Source organism: Oncorhynchus kisutch, linkage group LG28 (assembly GCF_002021735.2).
Source record: "Oncorhynchus kisutch isolate 150728-3 linkage group LG28, Okis_V2, whole genome shotgun sequence".
In the NCBI taxonomy this organism is placed as follows: domain Eukaryota; kingdom Metazoa; phylum Chordata; class Actinopteri; order Salmoniformes; family Salmonidae; genus Oncorhynchus; species Oncorhynchus kisutch.
Genome location: NC_034201.2, coordinates 40,760,756 through 40,788,419, shown reverse-complemented (window position 1 = coordinate 40,788,419; position 27,664 = coordinate 40,760,756). Strand labels below are relative to the sequence as shown.

The 27,664-nt window shown below is 42.4% G+C and overlaps 1 protein-coding gene across 3 annotated transcripts in view; it reads left to right on the top strand.

The window, feature by feature from the left end:
- The window catches only part of LOC109873133 (glucocorticoid receptor), a 114,847-nt gene extending 88,285 nt beyond the window's left edge, over positions 1-26,562 (top strand). For all 3 annotated transcript variants that reach the window (XM_020464687.2, XM_020464685.2, XM_020464686.2), the window contains 4 exons: positions 4,283-4,427; positions 8,618-8,748; positions 22,502-22,659; positions 23,158-26,562. In XM_020464687.2, coding sequence (XP_020320276.1) covers positions 4,283-4,427; positions 8,618-8,748; positions 22,502-22,659; positions 23,158-23,328 — 605 coding nt within the window. In that variant the 3' untranslated portion in view covers positions 23,329-26,562. The remainder of the gene's footprint in view (positions 1-4,282; positions 4,428-8,617; positions 8,749-22,501; positions 22,660-23,157) is intronic.
- The last annotated feature ends 1,102 nt before the right edge of the window (positions 26,563-27,664 follow it).

Below are 27,664 nucleotides of genomic sequence, written 5' to 3'. Positions count from 1 at the left end.
GTATTTTCTATATTTTTAATCTCATTTTTCCATCTACGGACTGGACATACTCTTCTGCAACACGCCTCACACAATGTGGTGTGGATCTTTATACTTTAGAACTGTAACCCCTTTCAGAAGCTAGCCAGCTAACTAGCTAGTAGTCAGTTAGCCACTGCTAGCGGTCATCACCTTTAACTCGGACATCTGCCAACTTCAGCCCGGTCAACTCCTGCCAGCCTGCACAGCGCGATAATAACCCAGAGCATATCGGACTGCTTTTTAAAATGTTTAACATTCCATATCTCCGGATTCCTACCGCAATCTTTGAACCTTTACTCCGGATCATTGCAGATCATTGAAACCCAGCCTAATACCCCAAACACCAAGCAATGCAGGTGTACCTCATTTAGCCTGGAGTTAGCCTCGAGCTAGGCCCATCTCCTGGATAGCTGAAGAAATCCATCAGATAATCCCTGGACTTCAATACCTCTTTTGACAATTGGCCTGGACCCTTTGCTGCTGATACGGAGCCCCACCGGTCCATCACGACTGGTCTGCCGATGTAACCGTTCGAGGGGGTTTCAACAGGCTCTTGCGTTGTGACGTCCCCCTGAGGCCCATCTGCTAGCACTGACCTGCTAGCTGTGTGAATCTCCGTGCCTCTAGCTCGCCTAGCTACTCACTGTACCCTATGATTACTTGGCTACACATGCCTCTCCCTAATGTCAATATGCCTTGTCTATTGCTGTTTTGGTTATTCAATTTTGTCTTATTTCACTGTAGAGCCTCCAGCCCTGCTCAATATGCCTTAGCTAGTCCTGTTCCACCCCCCACATGTGGTGACCGCACCTGGCTTAAATGGTGCTTCTAGAGACAAAGCCTCTCTCATCGTCACTTAATGCCTAGGCTTACCTCCACTATTCACATCCTACCATACACTTGTCTGTACATTATGCCTTGAATCTATCCTTCCATGCCCAGAAACCCGCTCCTTTTACTCTGTTCTCAACACACTAGACGACCAGTTCTTTTAGCCTTTAGCCGTACTCTTATCCTACTCCCCTTCTGTTCCTCTGGTGATATAGAGGTTAACCCAGGCCCTGCAGCCCCCATCATCACTTCCATTCTCCAGGCGCTCTCATTTGTTGACTTCTGTAACCGTAAAAGCATTGGTTTCATGCATGTTAACATTAGAAGCCTCCTCCCTAACTTTGTTTTATTCACTGCTTTAGCACACTCCGCCAACACGGATGTCCTAACCGTGTCTGAATCCTGGTTTAGGAAGGCCACCAAAAATCCTCACATTTCCATCCTTAACTATAACAGTTTCCGACAAGATAGAACTGCCAAAGGGGACGCAGTTGCAATCTACTGCAGAGATAGCTTGCAGAGTTCTGTCATACTATCCAGGTCTGTGCCCAAACAATTCAAGCTTCTACTTTTAAAAATCCACCTTTCCAGAAACAAGTCTCGCACTCTTGTCGGTTGTTATAGACCGCCTTAAGCCCCCAGCTGTGCCCTGGACACTATGTGAATTGATCGTCGTCGTCCCCCATCTATCTTCAGAGTTTATACTGTTAGGTGACCTAAACTGGGACATGCTTAAAACTTCTTAAGGTATAGGGGGCAGCATTTTCACTTTTGGATAAATAGCGTGCCCAATTTCAACTTCCTGCTACTCATGCCAGGAATATAAGATATGCATATTATTAGTAGATTTGGATAGAAAACACTCTGAAGTTTCTAAAACTGTTTGAATCATGTCTGTGAGTATAACAGAACTTATGTAGCAGGCAAAACCCTGAGGACTAACTGTTTATTTTTTTGGTCTTTGTCTGTTCACTGAGTTCTCATTGGCAAATTATATTTCTTAGGAACCTGTTTTCAGTTCCTACCGCTTTCACTGGATGTCACCAGTCTTTGGAATTTGGTTGAGGTTATTCATTTGTGCAATGAAGAAGTAGGCCATCTAGGAACTGGGTAACACTGTTGAGAGTGCGCAAGATGTGAAAAGTAGCATGGTTTGTTATCTTCCTGTATTGAACACAGATAGACCCGTCTACAATTTGATCGATTATTAACGTTTAAAAATACCTAAAGTTGTATTACAAAAGTCGTTTGAACTATTTTGGCAAAGTTTATAGGCAACTTTTGAAATATTTTGTAGTCACGTTGCGCATTTTGGAAGTTTTTCTGGATCAAACGCGCTTTATAAATTGACATTTGGATATATATGGACGGAATTAATCGAACAAAAGGACCAATTGTGATGTTTATGGGACATATTGGAGTGCCAACAAAATAAGCTCGTCAAAGGTAATGCATGTTTTATATTTTATTTCTGCGTTTTGTGTAGCGCCTGCAGGGTTGAAATATGCTACCCTCTTTGTTTACTGTTGTGCTATCATCAGATAATAGATTCTTATGCTTTCGCCGAAAAGCCTTTTTAAAATCTGACATGTTGGCTGGATTCACAACGAGTGTAGCTTTAATTGAGTATCTTACATGTTGGCTGGATTCACAACGAGTGCAGCTTTAATTGAGTATCTTACATGTTGGCTGGATTCACAACGAGTGCAGCTTTAATTGAGTATCTTACATGTTGGCTGGATTCACAACGAGTGCAGCTTTAATTGAGTATCTTACATGTTGGCTGGATTCACAACGAGTGCAGCTTTAATTGAGTATCTTACATGTTGGCTGGATTCACAACGAGTGCAGCTTTAATTGAGTATCTTACATGTTTGCTGGATTCACAACGAGTGCAGCTTTAATTGAGTATCTTACATGTTGGCTGGATTCACAACGAGTGCAGCTTTAATTGAGTATCTTACATGTTGGCTGGATTCACAACGAGTGCAGCTTTAATTGAGTATCTTACATGTTGGCTGGATTCACAACGAGTGCAGCTTTAATTGAGTATCTTACATGTTGGCTGGATTCACAACGAGTGCAGCTTTAATTGAGTATCTTACATGTGTGATTTAATGAAGGTTTGAATTTTATATTTATTTTTTGAATTTGCCGCGCTGCATTTCTAATGGCATTTTGATATCGAGGAAGCGCACAGTGGTTTTGCACATTCAAGGAATCCTTCGCTCAGCTAAGCTGGTAACTCCAAAGGGGAAAGAATATTTCTCATCTTGAGATTGTTCAAACAGACAACATCCAAGTGGGTAACAGTTGTTGAAATTACATCATAGTAACTATGCAGAAAACATTTGAAATTCTGCCCCCTGGTATATTTGTGCTCCACAGCATGACAATGTTCTGATCAAATAAACATGTACTGTATAATTGGATCAGAATTGTTATTTGAAAGACCACTAATAACAACACTGCAGTACAGTGTATTAAAATGACATATCTTAGTCTTACCTTGGTCTTATTATATCAATGTTTTTATCAAATTAACATATTCAGTTAATTTAGGTATATTGCCAGTTAGAGGTAAACCGCCCCATTCATGAAAACGGTTTGCTCTTAAAGTCACGTGGTCGTGGCTTGCTATATTAAGCAGGCAGATAGGCATGGAGATATTAAATGATGTTCTATTGAACATTAGGACACTCAATTTGCCCATTCTAAGTGACTGAGCGTGGTATGATTGTCGGTGCCAGGCGTGCCTGTTCCATCTCAAGGCCTCCTTGGCTTTTCACGCACAACATTGTCTAAGGTTTTACCAAGAATAATGTGACAAAGAAAAAACATCCAGTTAGCGGAAGTCCTGTGGGCGGAAACAACTCGTTGATGAGAGGTCGAAGGAGAATGGCAAGAATTGTGTAAGCTAACAGGCAGTCCACAAACAGGCAAATAATGGCTCAGTACAACTGAGGTGTGCAGAACGGCATCTCGGAACACATAACTCGTTGGTCGTTGTCACGGCTGGGCTATTTCAGCAGACGACCACACTGGGTTCCATTTCTATCAGCTAAAAACAAGAAGAAGCACCTCCAATAGACAATTCAGGAGTATAAAAACACTGTCTGGTCTGACGAATCCTGGATCCTGTTGTCATGCTGTTGGCAGTCAGGAGTTTGTGTAAGCAGCATAAGTCCATGGCCCCATCCTGCCTGTTATCCTGGCACACGTTAGGTCCCTTTATACCAATTGAGCCACGTTTCCATGCCCAACTAATTCAGGCTGTTCTGGAGGCAAAGGGGGGTTTGATCCGGTACTACATGGGTGTACCTAATAAACCGAGTGTATAATTTTATCAGCATTATAGCTCACTCAAAAGAATAGCACTAACAACACTGCAATCCTGACTAATGCTCTGTGGGTTGTCTGTTTTGTACAGGATTCCGGAACCTTCACCTGGATGACCAGATGACCCTGCTGCAGTGCTCCTGGCTGTTCCTCATGTCGTTCGGCTTGGGCTGGCGCTCCTACCAGCAGTGTAACGGGGGGATGTTGTGCTTCGCCCCTGACTTGGTTATTAATGAGTAAGTTCAGAGAGTCAGAGATGGAGAGGGGTCAGGAATACACCTAGGAGGGCTGTAGCTGACTGGGGGCTCTGGAGATGAGAAAGGTCAGCCTGGGTGGTAGGTGGGTTTCTATGAATCACTAGTTAAACCCTCTTTATGATATGGATTGCCTGAATGAAACAACGATGCATATATATATATATATATACAGTGTGTACATACAGTACCAGTCAAAAGTTTGGACACACCTACTCATTCCAGGTTTTTTCTTTATTTTTACTATATTCTACATTGTAGAATAATAGTGAAGACATCAAAACTATGAAATAACACGTATGGAATTTATTTTTAACGTTACCTTTATTTTACTAGGCAAGTCAGTTAAGAACCCATTCTTATTTTCAATGATGGCCTAGGAACAGTGGGTTAACTGCCTGTTCAGGGGCAGAACGACAGATTTGTACCTTGTCAGCTCGGGGATTTGAACTTGCAACCTTTCGGTTACTAGTCCAACGCTCTAACCACTAGGCTACCCTGCCGTAGTAACCCAAAAGTGTTAAAAATATATATTTTACATTTGAGATTCTTCAAAGTAGCCACCCTTTGCCTAGATGACAGCTTTGCACACTCTTGACATTCAATCAACTTCATGAGGTAGTCACCTGGAATGCATTTCAATTAACAGATGTGCCTTGTTTGTGTAATTTCTTTCCTTTTTATGCGTTTGAGCCAATCAGTTCTGTTGTGACAAGGTGGGGGTGGTATACAGAAGATAGGGCTATTTGGTAAAATACCAAGTTCATATTAGAAAAAGCCAAGGCTAGCTTTTTCAAGCAGAAATTTGCTTCCTGCAACACAAACTCAAAAAAGTTCTGTGACATTGTAAAGTCCATGGAGAATAAGAGCACCTCCTCCCAGCTGCCCACTGCACTGAGGATAGGAAACTCTGTAACCACCGATAAATCTACTATAATTGAGAATTTCAATAAACATTTTTCTACCCCTACCCCGGTCAACAGCACTGCACCCCCCACAGCAACTCGCCTAAGCCTTCCCCATTTCTCCTTCTTCCAAATCCAGTCAGCTGATGTTCTGAAAGAGCTGCAAAATCTGGACCCCTACAAATCAGCTGGGCTAGACAATTTGGACCCTTTCTTTCTAAAACTATCTGCCGAAATTGTTGCAACCCCTATTACTAAGCCTGTTCAACCTCTTTCATGTGGTCTGAGATTCCCAAAGATTGGAAAGCAGCTGCGGTCATCCCCCTCTTCAAAGGGGGGACACTCTTGACCCTATTTTCAATGACGGCCTAGGAACAGTGGGTTAACTGATCACCGACCATTTCGAATCCCACCGTACCTTCTCCGCTATGCAATCTGGTTTCAGAGCTGGTCATGGGTGCACCTCAGCCACGCTCAAGGTCCTAAACGATATCTTAACCGCCATCGATAAGAAACAATACTGTGCAGCCCTATTCATTGACCTGGCCAAGACTTTCGACTCTGTCAATCACCACATCCTCATCGGCAGACTCAACAGCCTTGGTTTCTCAAATGATTACCTCGCCTGGTTCACCAACTACTTCTCTGATAGATTTCAGTGTGTCAAATCTGAGGGCCTGTTGTCCGGGCCTCTGGCAGTCTCTATTGGGGTGCCACAGGGTTCAATTCTTGGGCCAACTCTCTTCTCTGTATACATCAATGATGTTGCTCTTGCTGCTGGTGAGTCTCTGATCCACCTCTACGCAGACGACACCATTCTGTATTCTTTTGGCCCTTCTTTGGATACTGTTAACAACCCTCCAGACGAGTTTCAATGCCATACAGCTCTCCTTCCGTGGCCTCCAACTGCTCTTAAATACAAGTAAAACTAGATGCATGCTCTTCAACCGATCGCTGCCTGCACCTGCCCGCCCGTCCAGCATCACTACTTTGGACGGTTCTGACTTAAAATATGTGGACAACTACAAATACCTAGGTGTCTGGTTGGACTGTAAACTCTCCTTCCAGACATAAAACATCTCCAATCCAAAGTTAAATCTAGATTTGGCTTCCTATTTCGCAACAAAGCATACTTCACCCATGCTACCAAACATACCCTCGTAAAACTGACCATCTTAATGATCCTCGACTTCGGCGATGTCATTTACAAAATAGCCTCAAACACCCTACTCAACAAATTGGATACAGTATATTACAGTGCCATCCGTTTTTGTCACCAAAGCCCCATATACTACCCACCACTGCTACCTGTACACTCATCTTCGCCAAACCCACTGGCTCCAGGTCATCTACAAGACCCTGCTAGGTAAAGTCCCGCCTTATCTCTGCTCGCTGGTCACCATAGCAGCACCCACCCGTAGCACGCGTTCCAGCAGGTATATCTCACTGGTCACCCCCAAAGCCAATTCCTCATTTGGCCGCCTCTCCTTCCAGTTCTCTGCTGCCATTGACTGGAACGAACTACAAAAATCTCTGGAACTGGAAACGCTTATCTCCCTCACTAGCATTAAGCAACAGCTGTCAGAGCAGCTCACAGATCACTGCACCTGTACATAGGCCATCGATAAATAGCCCAAACTACCTCTTCCCCTACTGTATTTATTATTTATTTTTGCTCCTTTGCACCCCAGTATTTCTACTTTGCACACTCATCTACTGTCAAATCTACCATTCCAATGTTTTAATTGCTATTTACTTTGCCACCATGACCTATGTATTACCTTTACCTCCCTTATCTCAACACATTTGCTCACATTGTATATAGACTTATTTTTATTACTGTTTTATTCACTGTATGTTTGTTTACTCCATGTGTAACTCTGTGGTTGTATGTGTCGAACTGCTTTGCTTTATCTTGGCCAGGTCGCAGTTGTAAATGAGAACTTGTTCTCAACTTGCCTACCTGGTTAAATAAAGGTAAAATAAAATAAAAAATATTATAGCAAGAACAGCTCAAATAAGCAAAGAGAAACGACAGTCAATTACTTTAAGACATGAAGGTCAATCAATCCGGAAAATTTCAAGAATGGACCGCCACAGGAAAGGAAGACCCAGAGTTACCTCTGCTGCAGAGGATAAGCTCATTTAGAGTTACCAGAAATTACAGCCCAAATAAATGCTTCACAGGGTTCAAGTAACAGACACATCTCAACATCAACTGTTCAGGGGAGACTGTGTGAATCAGGCCTTCATTGTTGAATTGCTGCAAAGAAACCTATACTAAAGGACACCAATAAGAAGAAGATACTTACTTGGGCCAAGAAACACGAGGAATGGACATTAGACCAGTGGAAATCCTGTCCTTTTGTCTGATGAGTCCAAATTGAGATTTTTGGTTCCAATTGCTGTGTCTTGGTTCCAATTGCCGTGTGAGACGCAGAGTAGGTGAACGGATGATTTCTGCATGTGTGGTTCCCACCGTGAAGCATGGAGGAGGTGTGATGGTGTAGGGGTGCTCTGCTGGTGAAACTGTCACGGATTTATTTAGAATTCAAGCCAAACTTAACCAGCATGCGATACGCCATCCCATCTGGTTTGCGCTTAGTGGGACTATCATTTGTTTTTCAACAGGACAATGACCCAACACACTTCCCTCCAGGGTGTGTAAGGGCTATTTGGCCAATAAGGAGAGTGATGGAGTGCTGCATCAGATGACCTGGCCTCTACAATCACCCAACCTCAACCTAAATGAGATGAGATGATTTGGGATGAGTTGGACCGCAGAGTGAAGGAAAAGCAGCCAACAAGTGCTCAGCATATGTGGGAACTTCTTCAGGACTGTTAAAGCATTCCAGGTGAAGCTGGTTGAAAGAATGCCTTGATGACAGCATTGTACACTTTTGGCAAAGGGTGGCTTCTTTGAAGAATCACAAATAACACTTTTTTTGGTTACTACATGATTCCAAATGGGTTATTTCATAGTTCACTATTGTCTTCACTATTATTCTACAATGTAGAAAATAAATAAAAACCCTTGAATGAGTAGGTGTGTCCAAACCTTTGACTGGTACTGTATATATATCCTGGACAGAGTGAAGAGAAAGGACATACTGTCCATCCAATAAGGGCTGATTTCACAGCCCAGAGTGTCAACGCTCTGTTTCTCCAGCTGTATCATAGGCGGAACATTCATTACACTATGTCGATTGCAGATGGAAACAGGTGTTGATTATCGTGTGTGTGTGTGTGTGCGTGTGTGTGTGTCAGTGAGAGGATGAAGTTGCCATACATGACCGACCAGTGTGAGCAGATGCTGAAGATTTCAACTGAGTTTGTGAGGCTGCAGGTGTCCTATGACGAGTACCTGTGTATGAAAGTCCTACTGCTGCTCAGCACAGGTACAGTACAACATTTACAGTGATTCTTAGTTATACATTATGATTTGTATACTATGTTTTTCATTGTCATATTTGTAAAAGTATTACATAAAAATATTACCTGAATAATTTTAGTAATTTAGCAGGTGCTCTTATCCAGAGCGACTTAAAATGAATGCATTAATCTTAAAATGGCCAGTTGAGACAACCACATGCCGTGGGATTTAAGTTAGATACTCTGAAGAGGTAGGGTTTGAGACATTTTCAGAAGATGGGTAGGGACTCCGCTGTCCTGACGTTAGGGAGAAGCTTGTTCCACCATTGGGGTGCCAGGACAGAGAAGAGCTGGACTGGGCTGAGCGGGAGCTGCCCCCCTGGAGATTTAAACAGTTATTCATTATAGCAGTCCAACACCGTTTGAAAGGAACAGGCTGGGGAAAAGCAGATGTTTGGACGTCTCAAAGTACAGAAGAGGAGTTCATCCAGACAGACAACTGAACCTTCAGTTTTTTCAATTAGCTTTGTACAAATGAGGCCTCTGTAAAAGAAAGTCCCAGCATGACAAACCATTACCAAAACATATTTAAGCAGAAGACACTGCTTATTGACTGGGGAACAAAGCTTTTAAAGGCTTTCAAATTACTCAGTGAGTAGTGTTGAAAGGAGCACACACTTGCCTTTTGATTGCTTCTTAGGGGAATTAAAATGACATTTACAGACAGCGCTGTGCTTTTTTTTTTTTTTACCAGTGAGCAATCATCCTTGATTTCCTCTCACACAGGACCGACAGACGTTTTCACGTTTTATTTTTGTCTCATCAATAATGATATCCACATAATTGGATCTGGAAATGTCAAGGAAATACACAAGAGGACCATTTTTGATCGATGTAGACATATTGCCTGCTATTATAGACCTGGGTCATTCCACAAAAATGTTGTCCCTTTGCTATTTTAAATAGAAATTCTGAACCAATATTGAGTAAAAAAAATCTATGTAAAAAGGGTGCATTTTGACATGTCCCTCCATGCTCCATTTGTGTCTTCTAGGAAGATTTTAACCCACTTAACCCCAAAATGTTTCCTAAGTTTTCACCATCAGTAACCACGTTTCCATCCAGTTTTTATGCGAGTAAGGGACGTATATAAAATAAAAATATCATGACAGCTGTTAAGAACATTTCTTCATTTGAAATGGTGGGAACTTTTTGTGTCGGTAAAATGTATTATGCGAGAAATTGTTGTGGAAACTCCTTTAGATAAAACAAATGATGATGAAATTCACAGGGTGAAGAAAGTGCATGGTATGTATGCGCTTGATGCTCCTTTACAATAAATGTCCAGTGTCTTATTCTGGTGACATGATGTTCAATGCTTTGATTGTTTTTATTTGTCAAAACGGCAATCTCATCATGTAGACTAACCTACCCGCACTGTATCTGGGAGCTGTTGGCTAGAACACGTGCCAAGACCAGAGTAGGCCCATTTGCTATGTAACGCAACAGTTTTTGTGACATCTGTTGATAGAGTTGAAAATGTGATGAAAACACATTGAACATTAGATTTTTATTTGGTTCATGAAAACTTCAGTGAAAAAGTACATATTGTGTGCGACTTTTATCTGCAACAAGTCAGTTGTGGGAAAATGCGCTTTTTTTGAAAGCATATTTTAGAATATTTGCATGAAAGTCTGTCACCAATTGGATGGAAACCTAGCTACTGACTCACTAACTGACCCTATTGGATGGAAACCTAGCTACTGACTCACTAACTGACCCTATTGGATGGAAACCTAGCTACTGACTCACTAACTGACCCTATTGGATGGAAACCTAGCTACTGACTCTCTAACTGACCCTATTGGATGGAAACCTACCTACTGACTGACTCTCTAACTAACCCTATTGGATGGAAACCTAGCTACTGACTGACTCTCTAACTGACCCTATTGGATGGAAACCTAGCTACTGACTCTCTAACTGACCCTATTGGATGGAAACCTAGCTACTGACTCACTAACTGACCCTATTGGATGGAAACCTAGCTACTGACTCACTAACTGACCCTATTGGATGGAAACCTAGCTACTGACTCACTAACTGACCCTATTGGATGGAAACCTAGCTACTGACTCTCTAACTGACCCTATTGGATGGAAACCTACCTACTGACTGACTCTCTAACTAACCCTATTGGATGGAAACCTAGCTACTGACTGACTCTCTAACTGACCCTATTGGATGGAAACCTAGCTACTGACTGACTCTCTAACTGACCCTATTGGATGGAAACCTAGCTACTGACTCTCTAACTGACCCTATTGGATGGACACCTAGCTACTGACTCTCTAACTGACCCTATTGGATGGAAACCTAGCTACTGACTGACTCTCTAACTGACCCTATTGGATGGAAACCTAGCTACTGACTGACTCTCTAACTGACCCTATTGGATGGAAACCTAGCTACTGACTGACTCTCTAACTGACCCTATTGGATGGAAACCTAGCTACTGACTCTCTAACTGACCCTATTGGATGGACACCTAGCTACTGACTCTCTAACTGACCCTATTGGATGGAAACCTAGCTACTGACTCTCTAACTGACTCTATTGGATGGAAACTTAGCTACTGTAAAGCCTTAGTTTGTTGCTTTGACAGTCATTGTATTAGTTATCTGTCCCAAATTTTTTGGTCAATTAACCCTGTGAGGTGAACTGAACTTTAAAATGGTGAAACTTGTCGTAAAAAAAATAGCCACATCATATTGTAAAAGCGGGTGAGCTAGTTCTACTCCTTTTGGCCATTTTTGTCTGGTGTTTTGTGCGGAAAACTGAGTGGGTTGAGAAAAACACTTCAACCCCATAGTGAGACCGGCTAGAAATTTTGTGAAGCTTGTATTCAATTGCCACTTCCTGTTGCACACAACAAGCTTCTATACCCCCTGTAACAAGGATTCATGGCAGATTTAACTAGTAATTACCAGTTGGAGGCTGAGTATGTGAGCAGCGGGCGGAAATCCCGCTCCACGTCCCTTTCAACCGCTCCGCTAAAATCCGCTCCTCACTCACAGGAAAAGAAACGGCTGTTCCATTCATTAAAATCACAATTTAACCAAAAGCCATTCATTCTTGTGACTACCTGGACCTACCATTTGGTTGTGAAATATTGAAACCAAACCATATGATTTGAATAAAAAATGATTATATTAAACAAGTGAATGTAAGAAATAGGCTACAATGTCACATTAAACAGCATATAAATACTAAATAGGTCAGGAGCCAGACAGGGAGCCTAAGAAGGAACTAAAATGAATTATTTAGGCTATATTATTTAAATTATTTTCTAGAATATAGCCTACAAAGAAATGCATTGTGAATCATTTGAGTGTGACACACTAGGCTGGTTAGGGAGTTAGGGACATTAAGCGCTCAACATTTAAACAAAATGTTGTTGTATTAAATCATTGTGGTCTATAGAGTGCTCATATAGGTTGTAACTAACTTAAAATGAAATGCTAATTAAATGAAAAATGCCTTATTAGGCTCAGTCTTGGAAGTATGCTTGGGGTCATTGTCCATTTGGAAGACCCATTTGCAACCAAGCTTTAACTTCCTGACTGATGTCTTGAGATTCTGCTTCAATATAGCCATGTAATTTTCCTCCTATTTTGGGAAGTGCACCAGTCCCTCCTGCAGCAAAGCACCCCCATAACATGATACTGCCACCCCCGTGCTTCACAGTTGGGATGGTGTTCTTCGGATTGCAAGCCTCCCCCTTTTTCCTGCAAACATAATGATGGCCAAACAGTTCTATTTTTGTTTCATCAGACCAGAGGACAATTCTGCAAAAAGTACGATCTTTGTCCCCATTTACTGTGGATATAGATACTTTTGTACCTGTTTTCTCCAGCATCTTCACAAGGTCCTTTGCCGTTGTTCCAGGATTGATTTGCACTTTTCGCACTTTTCGGTCTTGGCTGATTTCTTTTGATTTTCCCATGATGTCAAGCAAAGAGGCACTGAGTTTGAAGGTAGGCCTTAAAATACATCCACAGGTACACCTCCAATTGACTCAAATTATGTCAATTAGCCCATCAGAAGTTTCTAAAGCCAATTTTATGGAATTTTCCAAGCTATTTAAAGGCACAGTCAACTTAAGTGTATGTAAACTTCTGACACACTGGAATTGTGATGCAGTGAATTATAAATTAAATAATATGTCTGTAAACAATTGTTGGAAAAATTACTTGTCATGCACAAATTAGATGTCCTAACCGACTTGGCAAAACTATAGTTTGTTAACAAGAAATTTGTGGAATGACTCCAACCTAAGTGTATGTAAACTTCCGACTTCAACTGTAGATTATAGAACAAAAATTAAGGAAACTTTTAAGAGGTCTGTTTTTTAGTTTATAAATACTTTGCTACAATGACACACTTACTTAGCTACCCAACTCGTTCCTTTATTTTAGCATGTGTATGTAACAAGTACACCATCGTGCTTTCGGAATATGTGTCTTTTCAGATTCCTCAATGACTCTTTAGTTGTGAACATTAGATCACTGCACTCTCTCTCTCTTGCTCCTCATCTTTGTAAGTCACCTTGATTTTGCACCTGTATATTTAATCAATTTCTTTATGAAAATATTTAGCTACTCCATCACAGTAGCTAAAGCAAGGGGGGCTATAGCAGCACACAAATGCATGCTGGGCCAGGCATGCCCAGAGCTAGCGAACCTTTATTTAACTAGGCAAGTCAGTTAAGAACAAATTCTCATTTACAATGACGGCCTACCCCGGCCAAACCCTAACCCGGACGACGTTGGGCCAATTGTGCGCCGCCCTATGGGACTCCCAATCACGGCCGGTTGTGATACAGGCTGCAATTGAACCAGGGTCTGTAGTGACGCCTCTAGGACTGAGATGCATTGCCTTAGACCGCTGTGCCACTCGGGAGCCCCAAGCACCCTAATGGAACACTATTGGAGCGGAATTGAAAGCCGACGCTCCAGCCTTTGGACTCTCACGTCGCACTCCAGTCAAATTGGGCTCTGCTCCACTCCACTCCAGCTCTGGTTGGAGTGCTGAATGCACCATAACACCTCTAACTATCCGCGGTATATTATAAATACATATTGTGGAGCGTTGTACAATGTATAGTCATTGTTTAAATCCATACAATCCAAAAATGGTGAAATCCCTCAATCTGACCAAGTTGCACCAATTCAGTGACCTTTGAGAAGTGTAACTACCCACCTATAGACATATCTCCTGTTAGTTGTGATTCACCGATATGAGGGCCACCATTGTTCTCATTCCCAAGAAAGCTAAGGTAACGGAGCTAAATGACTACCGCCCTGTAGCACTCACTTCCGTCATCATGAAGTGCTTTGTGAGACTAGTCAAGGACCATATCACCTCCACCCTACCTGACACCCAAGACCCACTCCAATTTGCTTACCGCCCCAATAGGTCCACAGACGACGCAATCACACTGCACACTGCCTTAACCCATCTGGACAAGATGAATACCTATGTAAGAATGCTGTTCATCGATTACAGCTCAGCATTTAACACCATAGTGATCGCAGTGAAGACGTGTTTGTTTGTCCTCTCGTGTACTTTTGTATTTTTTTGTATTTTTTGTATTTATATTTCAATTTATTTTCAATCTCTTTTCGATTTTTAATTCGATTATACATTCCGGTAACCTGCCTCACCCAATGTGATACGGAATCGCTATTATTTTCAATTTTAGAACACATTCAAGAACCTCCAGAAGCTAACCAGCTAATTAGCTACAAGCTATTTAGTCATTGTCAGTGTTAGCCACTGCTAGCGGCTTTTACCAGCCCTGTTTTTAGCCTGGATAATACTCGCTAGTCTACCAGAATCGGACTGTCTCTCCACAACAACGCCGGATTCCTGCCGTAATCCCTGGACCACTACTTCTGATCTTCACAGCTAGCTTGCAGCTAGCTAGCTCTCCCTGAGGCCCACCTCCCGGCCTACTCAGCTGTTCACCCGAACCCCACTCATACACGGCTAGAGCCCAATACTCCACCGGATCCTTGCTGTAAACTCTGGACCTTGGCACCGGATCACCGCTGCTACCGATTGGCTAGCACGTGTTAGCCGTGAGCCAGGCGCATCTACCGGCTAGCAAACTAAATTCTACAATACCTCTTTCGCCATCTGGCTTGGATTCTCTGTCAACACGGCACCCCGCCGCACCACCATGACTGGTCTGCCGACGAATACTCCATCCGCTGTGCCTTCAACCGGCCTCCGTCGGAGCAGACGCTCCTACTATCCTCGGGCTACTAACTTTAAACGCTGTGTCGCCCACGTGCTAACGTAGTGGCGGCTTCCCTGTTCCATCTACTGCTGCCCCCTGGACACTATGATCACTTGGCTACATAGCTGATGACTGCTGAACTGTCCATTAATCACGGTACTCCATTCTGTTTATTTATTTTTATCTTTCGGCCCCAGCCGCGAATTCAGGCTCTGTGTGTAGTTAATCCGACCCTCTCTGCCTAGTCATCACCATTTTACCTGCTGTTGTTGTGTTAGCTGATTAGCTGTTGTTGTCTCACCTGTTGTTTTAGCTAGCTCTCCCAATCAACACCTGCGATTACTTTATGCCTCGCTGTATGTCTCTCTCAAATGTCAATATGCCTTCTAACTGTTGTTCAGGTTAGTTATCATTGTTTTAGTTTACAATGAGCCCCTAGTTCCACTCTTCATACCGCTGATACCTCCTTTGTCCCACCTCCCACACATGCGGTGACCTCACCCATTACAACCAGCATGTCCAGAGACACAACCTCTCTTATCATCACCCAGTGCCTGGGCTTACCTCTGCTGTACCCGCACCCCACCATACCCCTGTCTGCGCATTATGCCCTGAATATATTCTACCACACCCAGAAATCTGCTCCTTTTATTCTTTGTCCCCAACGCTCTAGGCGACCAGTTTTGATAGCCTTTAGCCGCACCCTCATCCTACTCCTCCTCTGTTCCGCGGGTGATGTGGAGGTAAACCCAGGCCCTGCATGTCCCCAGGCACCCTCATTTGTTGACTTCTGTGATCGAAAAAGCCTTGGTTTCATGCATGTCAACATCAGAAGCCTCCTCCCTAAGTTTGTTTTACTCACTGCTTTAGCACACTCTGCCAACCCTGATGTCCTTGCCGTGTCTGAATCCTGGCTTAGGAAGGCCACCAAAAATTCTGAGATTTCCATACCCAACTAACGCCTGCTACCGACCCCCCTCAGCTCCCAGCGGTGCCCTGGACACCATTTGTGAATGGATCGCCCCCCATCTAGCTTCAGAGTTTGTTCTGTTAGGTGACCTAAACTGGGATATGCTTAACACCCCGGCAGTCCTACAATCTAAGCTAGATGCCCTCAATCTCACACAAATCATCAAGGAACCCATCAGGTACAACCATAAATCTGTAAACAAGGGCACCCTCATAGACGTTATCCTGACCAACTGGCCCTCCAAATACACCTCCGCTGTCTTCAGTCAGGATCTCAGAAATCACTGCCTCATTGCCTGTATCCGCTACGGGTCCGCAGTCAAACGACCACCCCTCATCACTGTCAAACGCTCCCTAAAACACTTCAGCGGGCAGGCCTTTCTAATCGACCTGGCCCGGGTATCCTGGAAGGATTTTGACCTCATCCCGTCAGTTGAGGATGCCTGGTCATTCTTTAAAAGTAACTTCCTCACCATCTTAGATAAGCATGCTCCGTTCAAAAAATGCAGAACTAAGAACAGATATAGCCCTTGGTTCACTCCAGACCTGACTGCCCTCGAACAGCACAAAAACATCCTGTGGCGGACTGCAATAGCATCGAATAGTCCCCGCGATATGCAACTGTTCAGGGAAGTCAGGAACCAATACACGCAGTCAGTCAGGAATGCAAAGGCCAGCTTTTTCAAGAAGAAATTTGCATCCTGTAGCTCTAACTCCAAAAAGTTCTGGGACACTGTAAAGTCCATGGAGAACAAGAGTACCTCCTCCCAGCTGCCCACTGCACTGAGGCTAGGTAACACGGTCACCACCGATAAATCCATGATAATCGAAAACTTCAAGCATTTCTCAACGGCTGGCCATGTCTTCCTCCTGGCTACTCCAACCTCGGCAAACAGCTCTGCCCCCCACCCGTAGCTACTCGCCCAAGCCTCCCCAGCTTCTCCTTTACCCAAATCTAGATAGCAGATGTTCTATGCTTTATCTTGGCCAGGTCGCAGTTGTAAATGAGAACTTGTTCTCAACTAGCCTACCTGGTTAAATAAAGGTGAAATAAAATAAATAAATAGTACCCTCCAAACTCGTCATTAAGTTTGAGACCCTGGGTCTCGACTCCGCCCTGTGCAACTGGGTCCTGGACTTCCTGATGGCCACCCCCCAGATGGTGATGGTAGGTAACAACATCTCCACCCCGCTGATCCTCAACACTGGGTCCCCCACAAGGGTGCATTCTCAGCCCTCTCCTGTACTCCCTGTTCACCCACGACTGCATAGCCATGCACGCCTCCAACTCAATCATCAAGTTTGCAGACGACACTACAGTGGTAGGCTTGATTACCAACAGCGATGAGACGGCCTACAGGGAGGAGGTGAGGGCCCTCGGAGTATGGTTTCAGGAAAATAACCTCACACTCAATGTCAACAAAACAAAGGAGATGATCGTGGACTTCAGGAAACAGCAGAGGGAGCACCCCCCTATCCACATTGACGGGACAGTGGAGAGGGTGGAAAGTTTTAAGTTCCTTGGCGTACACATCACGGACAATCTGAAATGGTCCACCCACACAGACAGCGTGGTAAACAAGGCGCAGCAGCGCCTCTTCAAGTCAACAAAAACACTCTCAAACTTTTACAGATGCACAATCGAGAGCATCCTGTCGGGTTGTATCACCGCCTGGTACGGCAGCTGCTCTGCCCATAACCGTAAGGCTCTCCAGAGGGTAGTGCGGTCTGCACAACGCATCACCGGGGGCAAACTGCCTGCCCTCCAGGACACCTACACCACCCGATGTCACAGGAAGGCCAAAAAGATCATCAAGGACAACAACCACCCGAGCCACTGCCTGTTCACCCCGCGATCATCCAGAAGGTGAGGTCAGTACAGGTGCATCAAAGCGGGGACCGAGAGACTGAAAAACAACTTCTATCTCAAGGCCATCAGACTGTTAAACAGCCATCACTAACATTGTGGCTGCTGCCAACATACTGACTCAACTCTAGCCACTTTAATAATTGAATTATTTTTGTAATAAAGTTATCACTAGCCACTTTAAACAATGCCAGTTGATGTTTACATACCCAATTTATATGATGTTTACATACCCTACTTTACTCATCTCATATGTATGCACTCTACTCTATACCATCTACTGCATCTTGCCATCTTGATGTAATTAAATGTATCACTAGCCACTAAACAATGCCACTTTATATAATGTTTTCATACCCTACATTACTCATCTCATATGTATGCACTGTACTCTATACCATCTACTGCATCTTGCCTATGCTGTTCGGCCATCACTCATTCATATATTTGTATGTACATATTCGTATTCATTCCTTTACACTTGTGAAATTGTTAGGTTAGATTACTTGTTAGATATTACTGCATGGTCGGAACTAGAAGCACAAGCATTTCACTATACTCGCATTAACATCTGCTAACCATGTGTATGTGACAAATAAAATGTTATTTGGATTTGATGACATTTTTGGCCGATACCGATATCCAATATTTTCCTTGCCAAAAAACCCGATACCGATAACCAATATAAAACATCTTAGCAGCCTTTTAAGCATTCTAGTACAGTTAAATAGTTAACACACACACATGGATGCAGCGGTCTAAGGCACGGCATCTCAGTGCAAGAGGCGCCATTACAGTCCCTAGTTCGAATCCAGGCTGCATCACATCCGGCTGTGATTGGGAGTCCCATAGGGCGGCGCACAATTGGCACAGCATCGTCCAGGGTAGGCCGTCATTGTAAATAAGAATTTGTTCTTAACTGACTTGCCAATTAAAAAGGTTACATACACACCACACTGACCATTTTTTTAAATTTTGTTGGCATTTACCTATGTCCCCATTACCAGTAAAACATAATCAAAACATATTTCTTTCACTTACTTGCTGTGCTGTTTCGTTGTTTGTTCGTTCAGTATTTTCATTCTCAACCAGGATTTCTATGGAACGCCTTTTGGGTCTTTGCGTGTCAAAAAGAAAACAATGACCAGTAGATAACACTATTTGACTTGTCAAATAAGCTTGTTGACCAAAAAGGACCTGAAATATGACTGCACGTCACATGTAACACGTTCATTAAGTTTTTTTGATAGTTATTACAGATTGATAACACTTTCATCTAAACATCGATACGTATGCTATGATGCTGGTAAAGTTGTCTCGCGGATTAATGGATTAATGACCCATCTATGTGAAGCTAGCCACAATAAGAATTAGCCACAATAAAACTATGGCATAATTCTACTATTTGTATTAATTTGCATCACTGTCAATGACATACTTTTATTTTGAAGGCAAACTGCAAATTTCACTCTTGTGCCTAATCCTTATTGTGGATAGCTTCACAACAAAGTCCAGTCAAGCCTCACTAGCCAGATGAAGCTAGCTGGCTGTTCATAACGTTAGCTTTGGCTATCTGGCTTGCTATTTATTTTCATGAACTGAAGTTCAATTTCAATAGGTGAACAACAAGTAGCAACCTAGCTAATACTTACTCACAAGGATTCCTAAATCATTGCTAAGAATAAGCTACCCCAGAAGTTGCGGTCGAACAAATGATGCTTTATTACCAATGCGGTATTGTAAACACATAATTCGTGGCCGGTGTTTGCTTGTTTGCAGACTTTTTTAAAAGCTTTGACAGTGCTACTGTATCTTTTTTGACACGCAAAGACCCAAACATCGTTCCATACTATGTATGTCTTGAAGCTAATAGAAGTGACGCTATCACTGTGTAACTCCGGTAGGGCAACATCTGAAAAATAGCGCACTTGGTAGTGTGTACCGGTGCTCGACCAGGCAGCGAAAGCCAACATCACCCATGAGAGAACGCTTGATTTTCAAGAAAAAATTAATTCCATTATCTTGGCTTTAATGGATTTCGCCTTTTGAGTTTCTTTTCTTACCCTTTCAAATGACTGCTCGACTTGTTGACGGCTTGATCCACACAGCAGACATTGTGGGCTAGGTTATGAATGCTGTGTTGCACGTGTAGCGCAACATTTTACGTGGCGTCATTACGGCATTATTCTCTTCTATGTTTGGAAAATAACCTCACTATATCCAAACCAAAAAGAGTATACCAGGGGCAAGCCAATTTGTACAGTGGGGAGAACAAGTATTTGATACACTGCCGATTTTGCAAGTTTTCCTACTTACAAAGCATGTAGAGGTCTGTAATTTTTATCATAGGTACACTTCAACTGCGAGAGACGGAATCTAAAACAAAAATCCAGAAAATCACATTGTATGATTTTTAAGTAATTAATTAGCATTTTATTGCATGACGTAAGTATTTGATACATCAGAAAAGCAGAACTTAATATTTGGTACAGAAACCTTTGTTTGAATTACAGAGATCATAGGTTTACTTTAGTTCTTGACCAGGTTTGCACACACTGCAGCAGGAATTTTGGCCCACTCCTCCATACAGACCTTCTTCAGGTTTTGGAGCTGTCGCTGGGCAATACAGACTTTCAGCTCCCTCCAAAGATTTTCTATTGGTTTCAGGTTTGGAGACTGGCTAAGCCACTCCAGGACCTTGAGATGCTTCTTAGTTTCCTTGGCTGTATGTTTCGGGTTGTTGTCATGCTGGAAGACCCAGCCACGACCCATCTTCAATGCTCTTACTGAGGGAAGGAGGTTGTTGGCCAAGATCTCGCGATACATGGCCCCATCCATCCTCCCCTCAATACGGTGCAGTCGTCCTGTCCCCTTTGCAGAAAAGCATCCCCAAAAAATTATGTTTCCACCTCCATGCTTCACAGTTGGGATGGTGTTCTTGGGGTTGTACTCATCCTTCTTCCTCGAAACACGGCGAGTGGAGTTTAGACCAAGAAGCAGACCACATGACCTTCACCCATTCCTCCTCTGGATCATCCAGATGGTCATTGGCAAACTTCAGATGGGCCTGGACATGCACTGGCTTGAGCAGGGGGATCTTGCGTGCGCTGCAGGATTTTAATCCATGGCGGCGTAGTGTGTTACTAATGGTTTTCTTTGAGACTGTGGTCCCAGCTCTCTTCAGGTCATTGAACAGGTCCTGCCATGTAGTTCTGGGCTGATCCCTCACCTTCCTCATGATCATTGATGCCCCACGAGTTGAGATCTTGCATAGAGCCCCAGACCGAGGGTGATTGACCGTCATCTTGAACTTCTTCCATTTTCTAATAATTGCGCCAACAGTTGTTGCCTTCTCACCAAGCTGCTTGCCTATTGTCCTGTAGCCCATCCCAGCCTTGTGCAGGTCTGCAATTGTATCCCTGATGTCAGCTCTCTGGTCTTGGCCATTGTGGAGAGGTTGGAGTCTGTTTGAGTGTGTGGACATGTGTCTTTTATACAGGTAATGAGTGTAGAACAGGAGGGCTTCTTAAAGAAAATCGAACAGTTCTCTGAGAGCCGGAATTGTGATTTTCTGTTTTTTTTTGTTTTAGATTCCATCTGTCACAGTTGAAGTGTCCCTATGATAAAAATGAGACGTTTACATGCCAGCAGCATACCACCCTGCATACCACTGCTGGCTTGCTTCTGAATCTAAGTATGGTTGGTCCTGGTCAGTTCCTGGATGGGAGACCAGATGCTGCTTGAAGTGGTGTTGGAGGGCCAGTAGGAGGCACTCTTTCCTCTGGTCTATAACAATATCCCAATGCCCCAGGGCAGTGATTGGGGACACTGCCCTGTGTAGAGTGCCGTCTTTCGGATAGGACGTTAAATGGGTGTCCTGACTCTGAGGTCATTAAAGATCCCATGGCACTTATCGTAAGAGTTGTGGTGTTAAACCCGGTGTCCTGGCTAAATTCCCAATCTGGCCCACAAACCATCAGTCACCTAATAATCCCCAGTTTACAATTGGCTCATTCATCCCCCTCCTGAGAACGTGTTCTCAGTCAACTTACCTGGTAAAATAACGGATAAATAAATAAACATGCCTTTTTAAGTAGGAAACACTGCCGATTTTGCAGGTTATCAAATACTTGTTCTCCCCACTGTATTTCTCATCTGATAAGACAATTGGAGAGTATTTGACAATTTCCCACCTATGTTGTTTTGCCTGGGCCTAATTCCAAGATCCCAGAAGCCTGCAGTCCACGGTAGATCCTTCATCTGGCTCTCATCAGGGAAGAATGGGACAGCATAAAACCCATTGACGTTACCTGTGGTTCTGAATATTTTCCATTGACCTAATTGTGGTTGATATGGAAGGGGTGGGTGGTGTGTATGAGACCGTAGTGACAGGATAATGGGCAGTGTTCAGACTAGGAGACTCTGGGTCAAAAGAGACTCCTTCCTTACCGAGCCTAGCTGTAGGTCAGATTGTCTAGCGTGAATGTTGGTAGATGGATTGAGGTTACATACCAAGCTTTTCATTATGGCTTTTTTGTAAGTACTATATTGACACACACTGCCTTAAATGCATGATGTGTAAAAGATTGTTTGTATGTTTTACTCCCTCCCTACCGCCCTCCTTCGTTTGTGCTTACAGTACCAAAGGATGGATTGAAGAGCCAGGCTGTGTTTGATGAGATCCGCATGACCTACATCAAGGAGCTGGGGAAGGCCATCGTCAAGCGGGAAGAGAACTCCAGCCAGAACTGGCAGAGGTTCTATCAACTTACTAAGCTATTGGACTCCATGCAAGAGGTGAGACTGAGGCTGAACCTAGCCTGCTCACACAGCAATACAACACCATTCAGCAACACATGCCACTGTTTTCCAGGGACTTATGGAACCCAGGACTTCCTGGTAAACAATGGAAAGTGTTACTGCTTGGCCTATCCTGCCTAAATAAATACAATGAAATGAAAGAGTATCCCCATCCACAACACACACACACACACACACACACACATATTACATATTCTACTTGTCAACATACCAACAAATCAACCTGTTACAGAGTTCCAGTATGCATGATGAGCAGTTGAGACTGCACTGTTGTTCTATGTGTATTTGTCAACCTCTTGAGTTAGAAGAGCTCATTAGAATGTGTCACAAGCTTCCTTTTCCAGCTATGCTATCAATGTGAAAGATGGCTTGACACTGTACCAAACAGTAGCTAAGCACCCTTGCGTGTTGCTCTGTTGTTGCCAATCTGCGCCTAGTGAAAGACCGCTAAAAAATACCCTGTTGTTTCCACAGATGGTGGGGGGCCTCCTGCAGATCTGTTTCTACACATTTGTGAATAAATCCCTGAGCGTGGAGTTCCCGGAGATGCTGGCTGAGATCATCAGCAACCAGTTACCGAAATTCAAAGATGGGAGCGTCAAGCCACTTCTGTTTCATGCCTTAAACCATGACACAATGCCTTAAAACCCCTGCCTTCCATGCTCTCGCCCCCCTGCCAGCCAGCCAGACCCGCCTATTTTCCCTGCAGATGGCCCAGGACCCCCACCAGTACGGATTAATGTAGAGAGAGCATGTGGAGAAATAGAACTTGCAAAGGAGAATGACACAGTGACCGAGCGACAGGTCACAACCTGACCCTTCTGAATCAAACAAAAACTGTTCTGGAGTCGTGTTTAGACCGTGAATCACTTCATAACAGTAGATTATTGTGAGATTGGAGGAATCAAATTTTACCAACGAAAAGAGATTCATATTTTGAATTGATTTTATGCATGCACACACCGGCTCTCTTTTCTTTTTTTTTTACACAAGATTATCAGAAAAGGGAAAACGTGCCTTTTTTTGGTTTAGCTTTGCAGACTGTCTATAGCTATTCTTCTCAAACTGTCAAAAGCAAGTATTTTGCATAGGAATCTAATATAAACACTTTTGTATGCATTTCTATCTGTTAATCACAATGGTAGTTTCTGTTCTCTTAACAGCCATGTTTCATTTCTCAAGTGGGCCACTTAATGATCCCCAGAAGTGAACTAGCGAGAGTGAGCTCCTTATGTAAGTTAATGAAATCCAACATTTATGTCCAATTTCATTCTCCGCAACCTTTCGGTAGTTGTTATACTCAAAAGCATCAATAATGCTTTGTGGTATTAATTATTCATAAGGAGAATTTGGTTCCTGCCCATGTCTGGGCTTATGTCTCATACAGAATGTCAGAATTCAACAGTGGGAAAAAAAGATTCACATTTGTTATAGGTGAAACATCAGTTCAACCTTTACAGTACCAGGCAAAAGTTGACACACTTATTAGTCAGTCCAGGGTTTTTCTTTATTTTTACTATTTTCAAAAAAATAAATAATAGACCAGTGAAAATCAGGTTGAGAGAATGTCAAGAGTGAGCAAGGCTGTCATCCAGGCAAAGTGTGGCTACTTTGAAGAATCTCAAATATAAAATATATTTTTGGTTACTACAGGGAGATAGGATGGGAGTTTGCAGCAGTGGCTAATGATTGTCTGTGAGTGAGAGAGTGAGCAAAAAGGACAGAAAGTAATGACCTGAACAAGTTTGTTCATATGATATGAAAACGGATGTATTTATTTCAAAGTTGTCAAACCCTATTTCTTATGATGCGTGAAGCTGAGTCACTATTCTCTGGGAGTTTTAAATTCTGTACAATGTCACAAGCTCTTCAGTTTGGCCCCTTTTACCACCACCTGTATGTATTATACTAGTGCCAAACCAGAACTGTGTCATTGTTTTGCTGTCCAAGCATTATTATTCTATGCTTCAGGGTGCTCATTTTATAAAAAATATTATTGGGTAAAAAATAATAAGTACACCAGCTAAACGAGGAATACAAGTATTGATTGTTGTTCACTAGATCATGTAAATGTTTTCAAGCCATTTTGTATACTTGTACTCTGAGACTCTTGAACTTGCAATGGTCTTTTGTAATGCTATCAAAGTATGGTGACCTGCACATTTCCCTGTGAAAAGGAAGTTCGCCGTCCCCGCTAGAAGTCATTCTCTCTCTCTTGAGGTAATCGCCACACACCAGCTTATGCCATGTAAAAGCCCAAAGTAAAATGGCTGTTGGAGTGCAAGTGCAGAATCATTGCTATAAGGCTTTCTACTTGGCCTTATTCTAACTTCTACGCTCCTTCTTTGTAATCATTATGCCAGGATTGTTAACAATGGCAGCCATGTGGTCTAACTACCTCATGTAGTCATCCTTTCAGTCAGACTGCTGGAATGACCACGTGAGATGGATCCCCTGGTGATTGCTCTCTGCACGTGTTTTGGGGGGGAGATTGACATATTTTGGTTTACTTTCACGTAGTGTTAGAGGACTGTCTCTTGTTCTGGTCTTCGATTGGTCAAACCAGCTTGATCATATCCTAATGATCACTGTATTGCCGTAGATGTACGTACATATAGGGTAACATCCCCTGAAGTTTTGATTAATACATGTTTCATGACAACTTTTGACAGAATACCTGTATATTCCTATACACATGTTTTTTTGTTTTTTGTTTTCAAACAAGTTTCACTTAAGGCCTTGCGAAAGGGAGACAGAGAGCCATATAAAAATGTGGGTTTAAATTCAGGAAAACTTAACTGTCAATGCTTTTGAAAATTGATTTCTTTTAAAACTATTTTCAGTCATTTTGAATATCAGTTTGATCCTCTTTGATATGAATAATTTTACTGTCTTTTTGTGCATTTGATGAGTAAGACAGTAATTGTTTTATTTTTCTGTTGGTTTGTGTTTGACAAAGATAAATGTATTGCATATGTACTTAGAAAGTGTTAATATGTTGTCTGACTAAAATATAAATTCTATAAATCAATGGGAAAGATTATATGAAAGACCACTTTGTTTTAGAAAATGTGGGTTTTGGGAGGGGATGAAGGACTGGAGTATATTTTGTATAGTGCAACAGAGTTGCCAAAGCAGAGAGATCAGAAGTATTCAAGCAGCCAGTTACATTTACAGTAGCACTTATTATCCAATTATAGTACCTATTTTTAAATATATTTTGTAATGGTCTAGGCTTTGGTCTCTTGTATATTTCTGTGAGGATTAACCAGTCATTTAAAAATAGATTTAAAGAAAGATATTTGTGTGAAAGTAATCTACCAGAGAATTTGCACTACCACGTTTCATAATGAATAGGAAAGGAGGTAGGTCTGTACTCAAGTCTTTGCAGTGAAAGAAAATTAATTGTAGTTTTTCACTGCAAACACTAAATATTGACCTGCCTCATTTCAGATTGATTTGTTTTGGTCTACGAACCACAAAACGGCCTACAAGAATCTACAAATATATGTTAATTCACTACCTCATCTCAACCTCATACTGGTTGAGAGAGTATTTTCTGTATAAAATACATGCAAATAGTATCTTTAAAGATTGAGGGCAGATCATATTTCACTGGTATATGGCTTTCATTAGTCTGTTCTGTTTGTATTTCAGTTCTGTACATGTAATCCAAATGTAAAGAATATATACATTGTCTATTTGTTTACAAAATAGTTTGTATTACCGCTGTCAATGTCAATATTTTCACCAATTTGATTAAATGTTGGACTAAAATGTCTAGTTCTGGTTGCTCTAGTTTCACTTCACGACCTCCTAGATGATTATCAAATGTTTCTCCAGATAAACCTGTTCATAAAATAAAAGGTTGCTCAATCATTTCTCAAGTCATTTCTTAGGCCTCCAAATTTGTCTTGATGAATGACACATTTTTCTTAACTCTGTTTGTTGGATGACATCAGACATTAAAGTTAACAGGAACTTCAAAGGAAATTACAATTTCCATATCACTGTGTAGTATAAAATGTTTTGACTCCATCAAACTTTCTGGAGCTGGGAACCTGTTCACCAACTGAGGAAATATTTGAGAAATGACCTTAAGCCTATTCTGTGTTCAACTTCTAAAGGGCTTACGTTGCTAACATAGCTGGTTTGAAGTCACTGAGGTCATGGATAGGAGTTATCTGGAGCATGATAACGGATTATAAACCGGGTAGTTCTGGATGCTGATTGGCTAAAAACAGTGGTGAAATCAGACAATATACCACAGTATGATGCAAAATGTTTTGTTTACTGTTCTACTAATTACCTTGGTAACCAGTTTCTAATACCAATAAGGCACCTCAGGGGTTTGTGGTACAGTATATGGCCAACATACTGTACCACAGCTAAGGCATGTATGAAGGCACTCCAAGTTGCATTGTGCTTAACAGCCCTTAGCCGTGGTATATTATTGACCCTATACAACACCCCCTCGGGCCTTATTGATTGAATCTACCACCTCTGTGATTAGGTCCATTTTTAATTGGGGTGAACTGTCACTTTAATATCAGCCAGCTTAGTTATCATAATCCTCGTCTGGCCAGGGTCAAAATTATTTGGGCACAATTTATCAAAACCTTTTGCAACGGAAAACAAAAATGAGTGCCTAACAAATACAACCCAGGTATGTCTTGGCTCCAATACTCTACACTACGGGTGTCAAATGTATCCACAGAAGGTGGGGTTTTCCTTTCAATTAAGACCTACACAACCAGGTGATGGGGAGTTCCTTACTAATTAGTGGCCTTAATCAATCAAGTACAAAGGGGGAGGCAAAAACACGCAGACATTCGGCCCTCTGCGGAATGAGATGGAATTCCCTTTATTTTGAATACGTTTTTTCATATCGAAAATGGTTATATTAGGGTTGTCTACGGTGCGTGGGTAAAATCACTGCGGATGTGATATACCACACCTTTGTTTCATCACAAAATAGGAG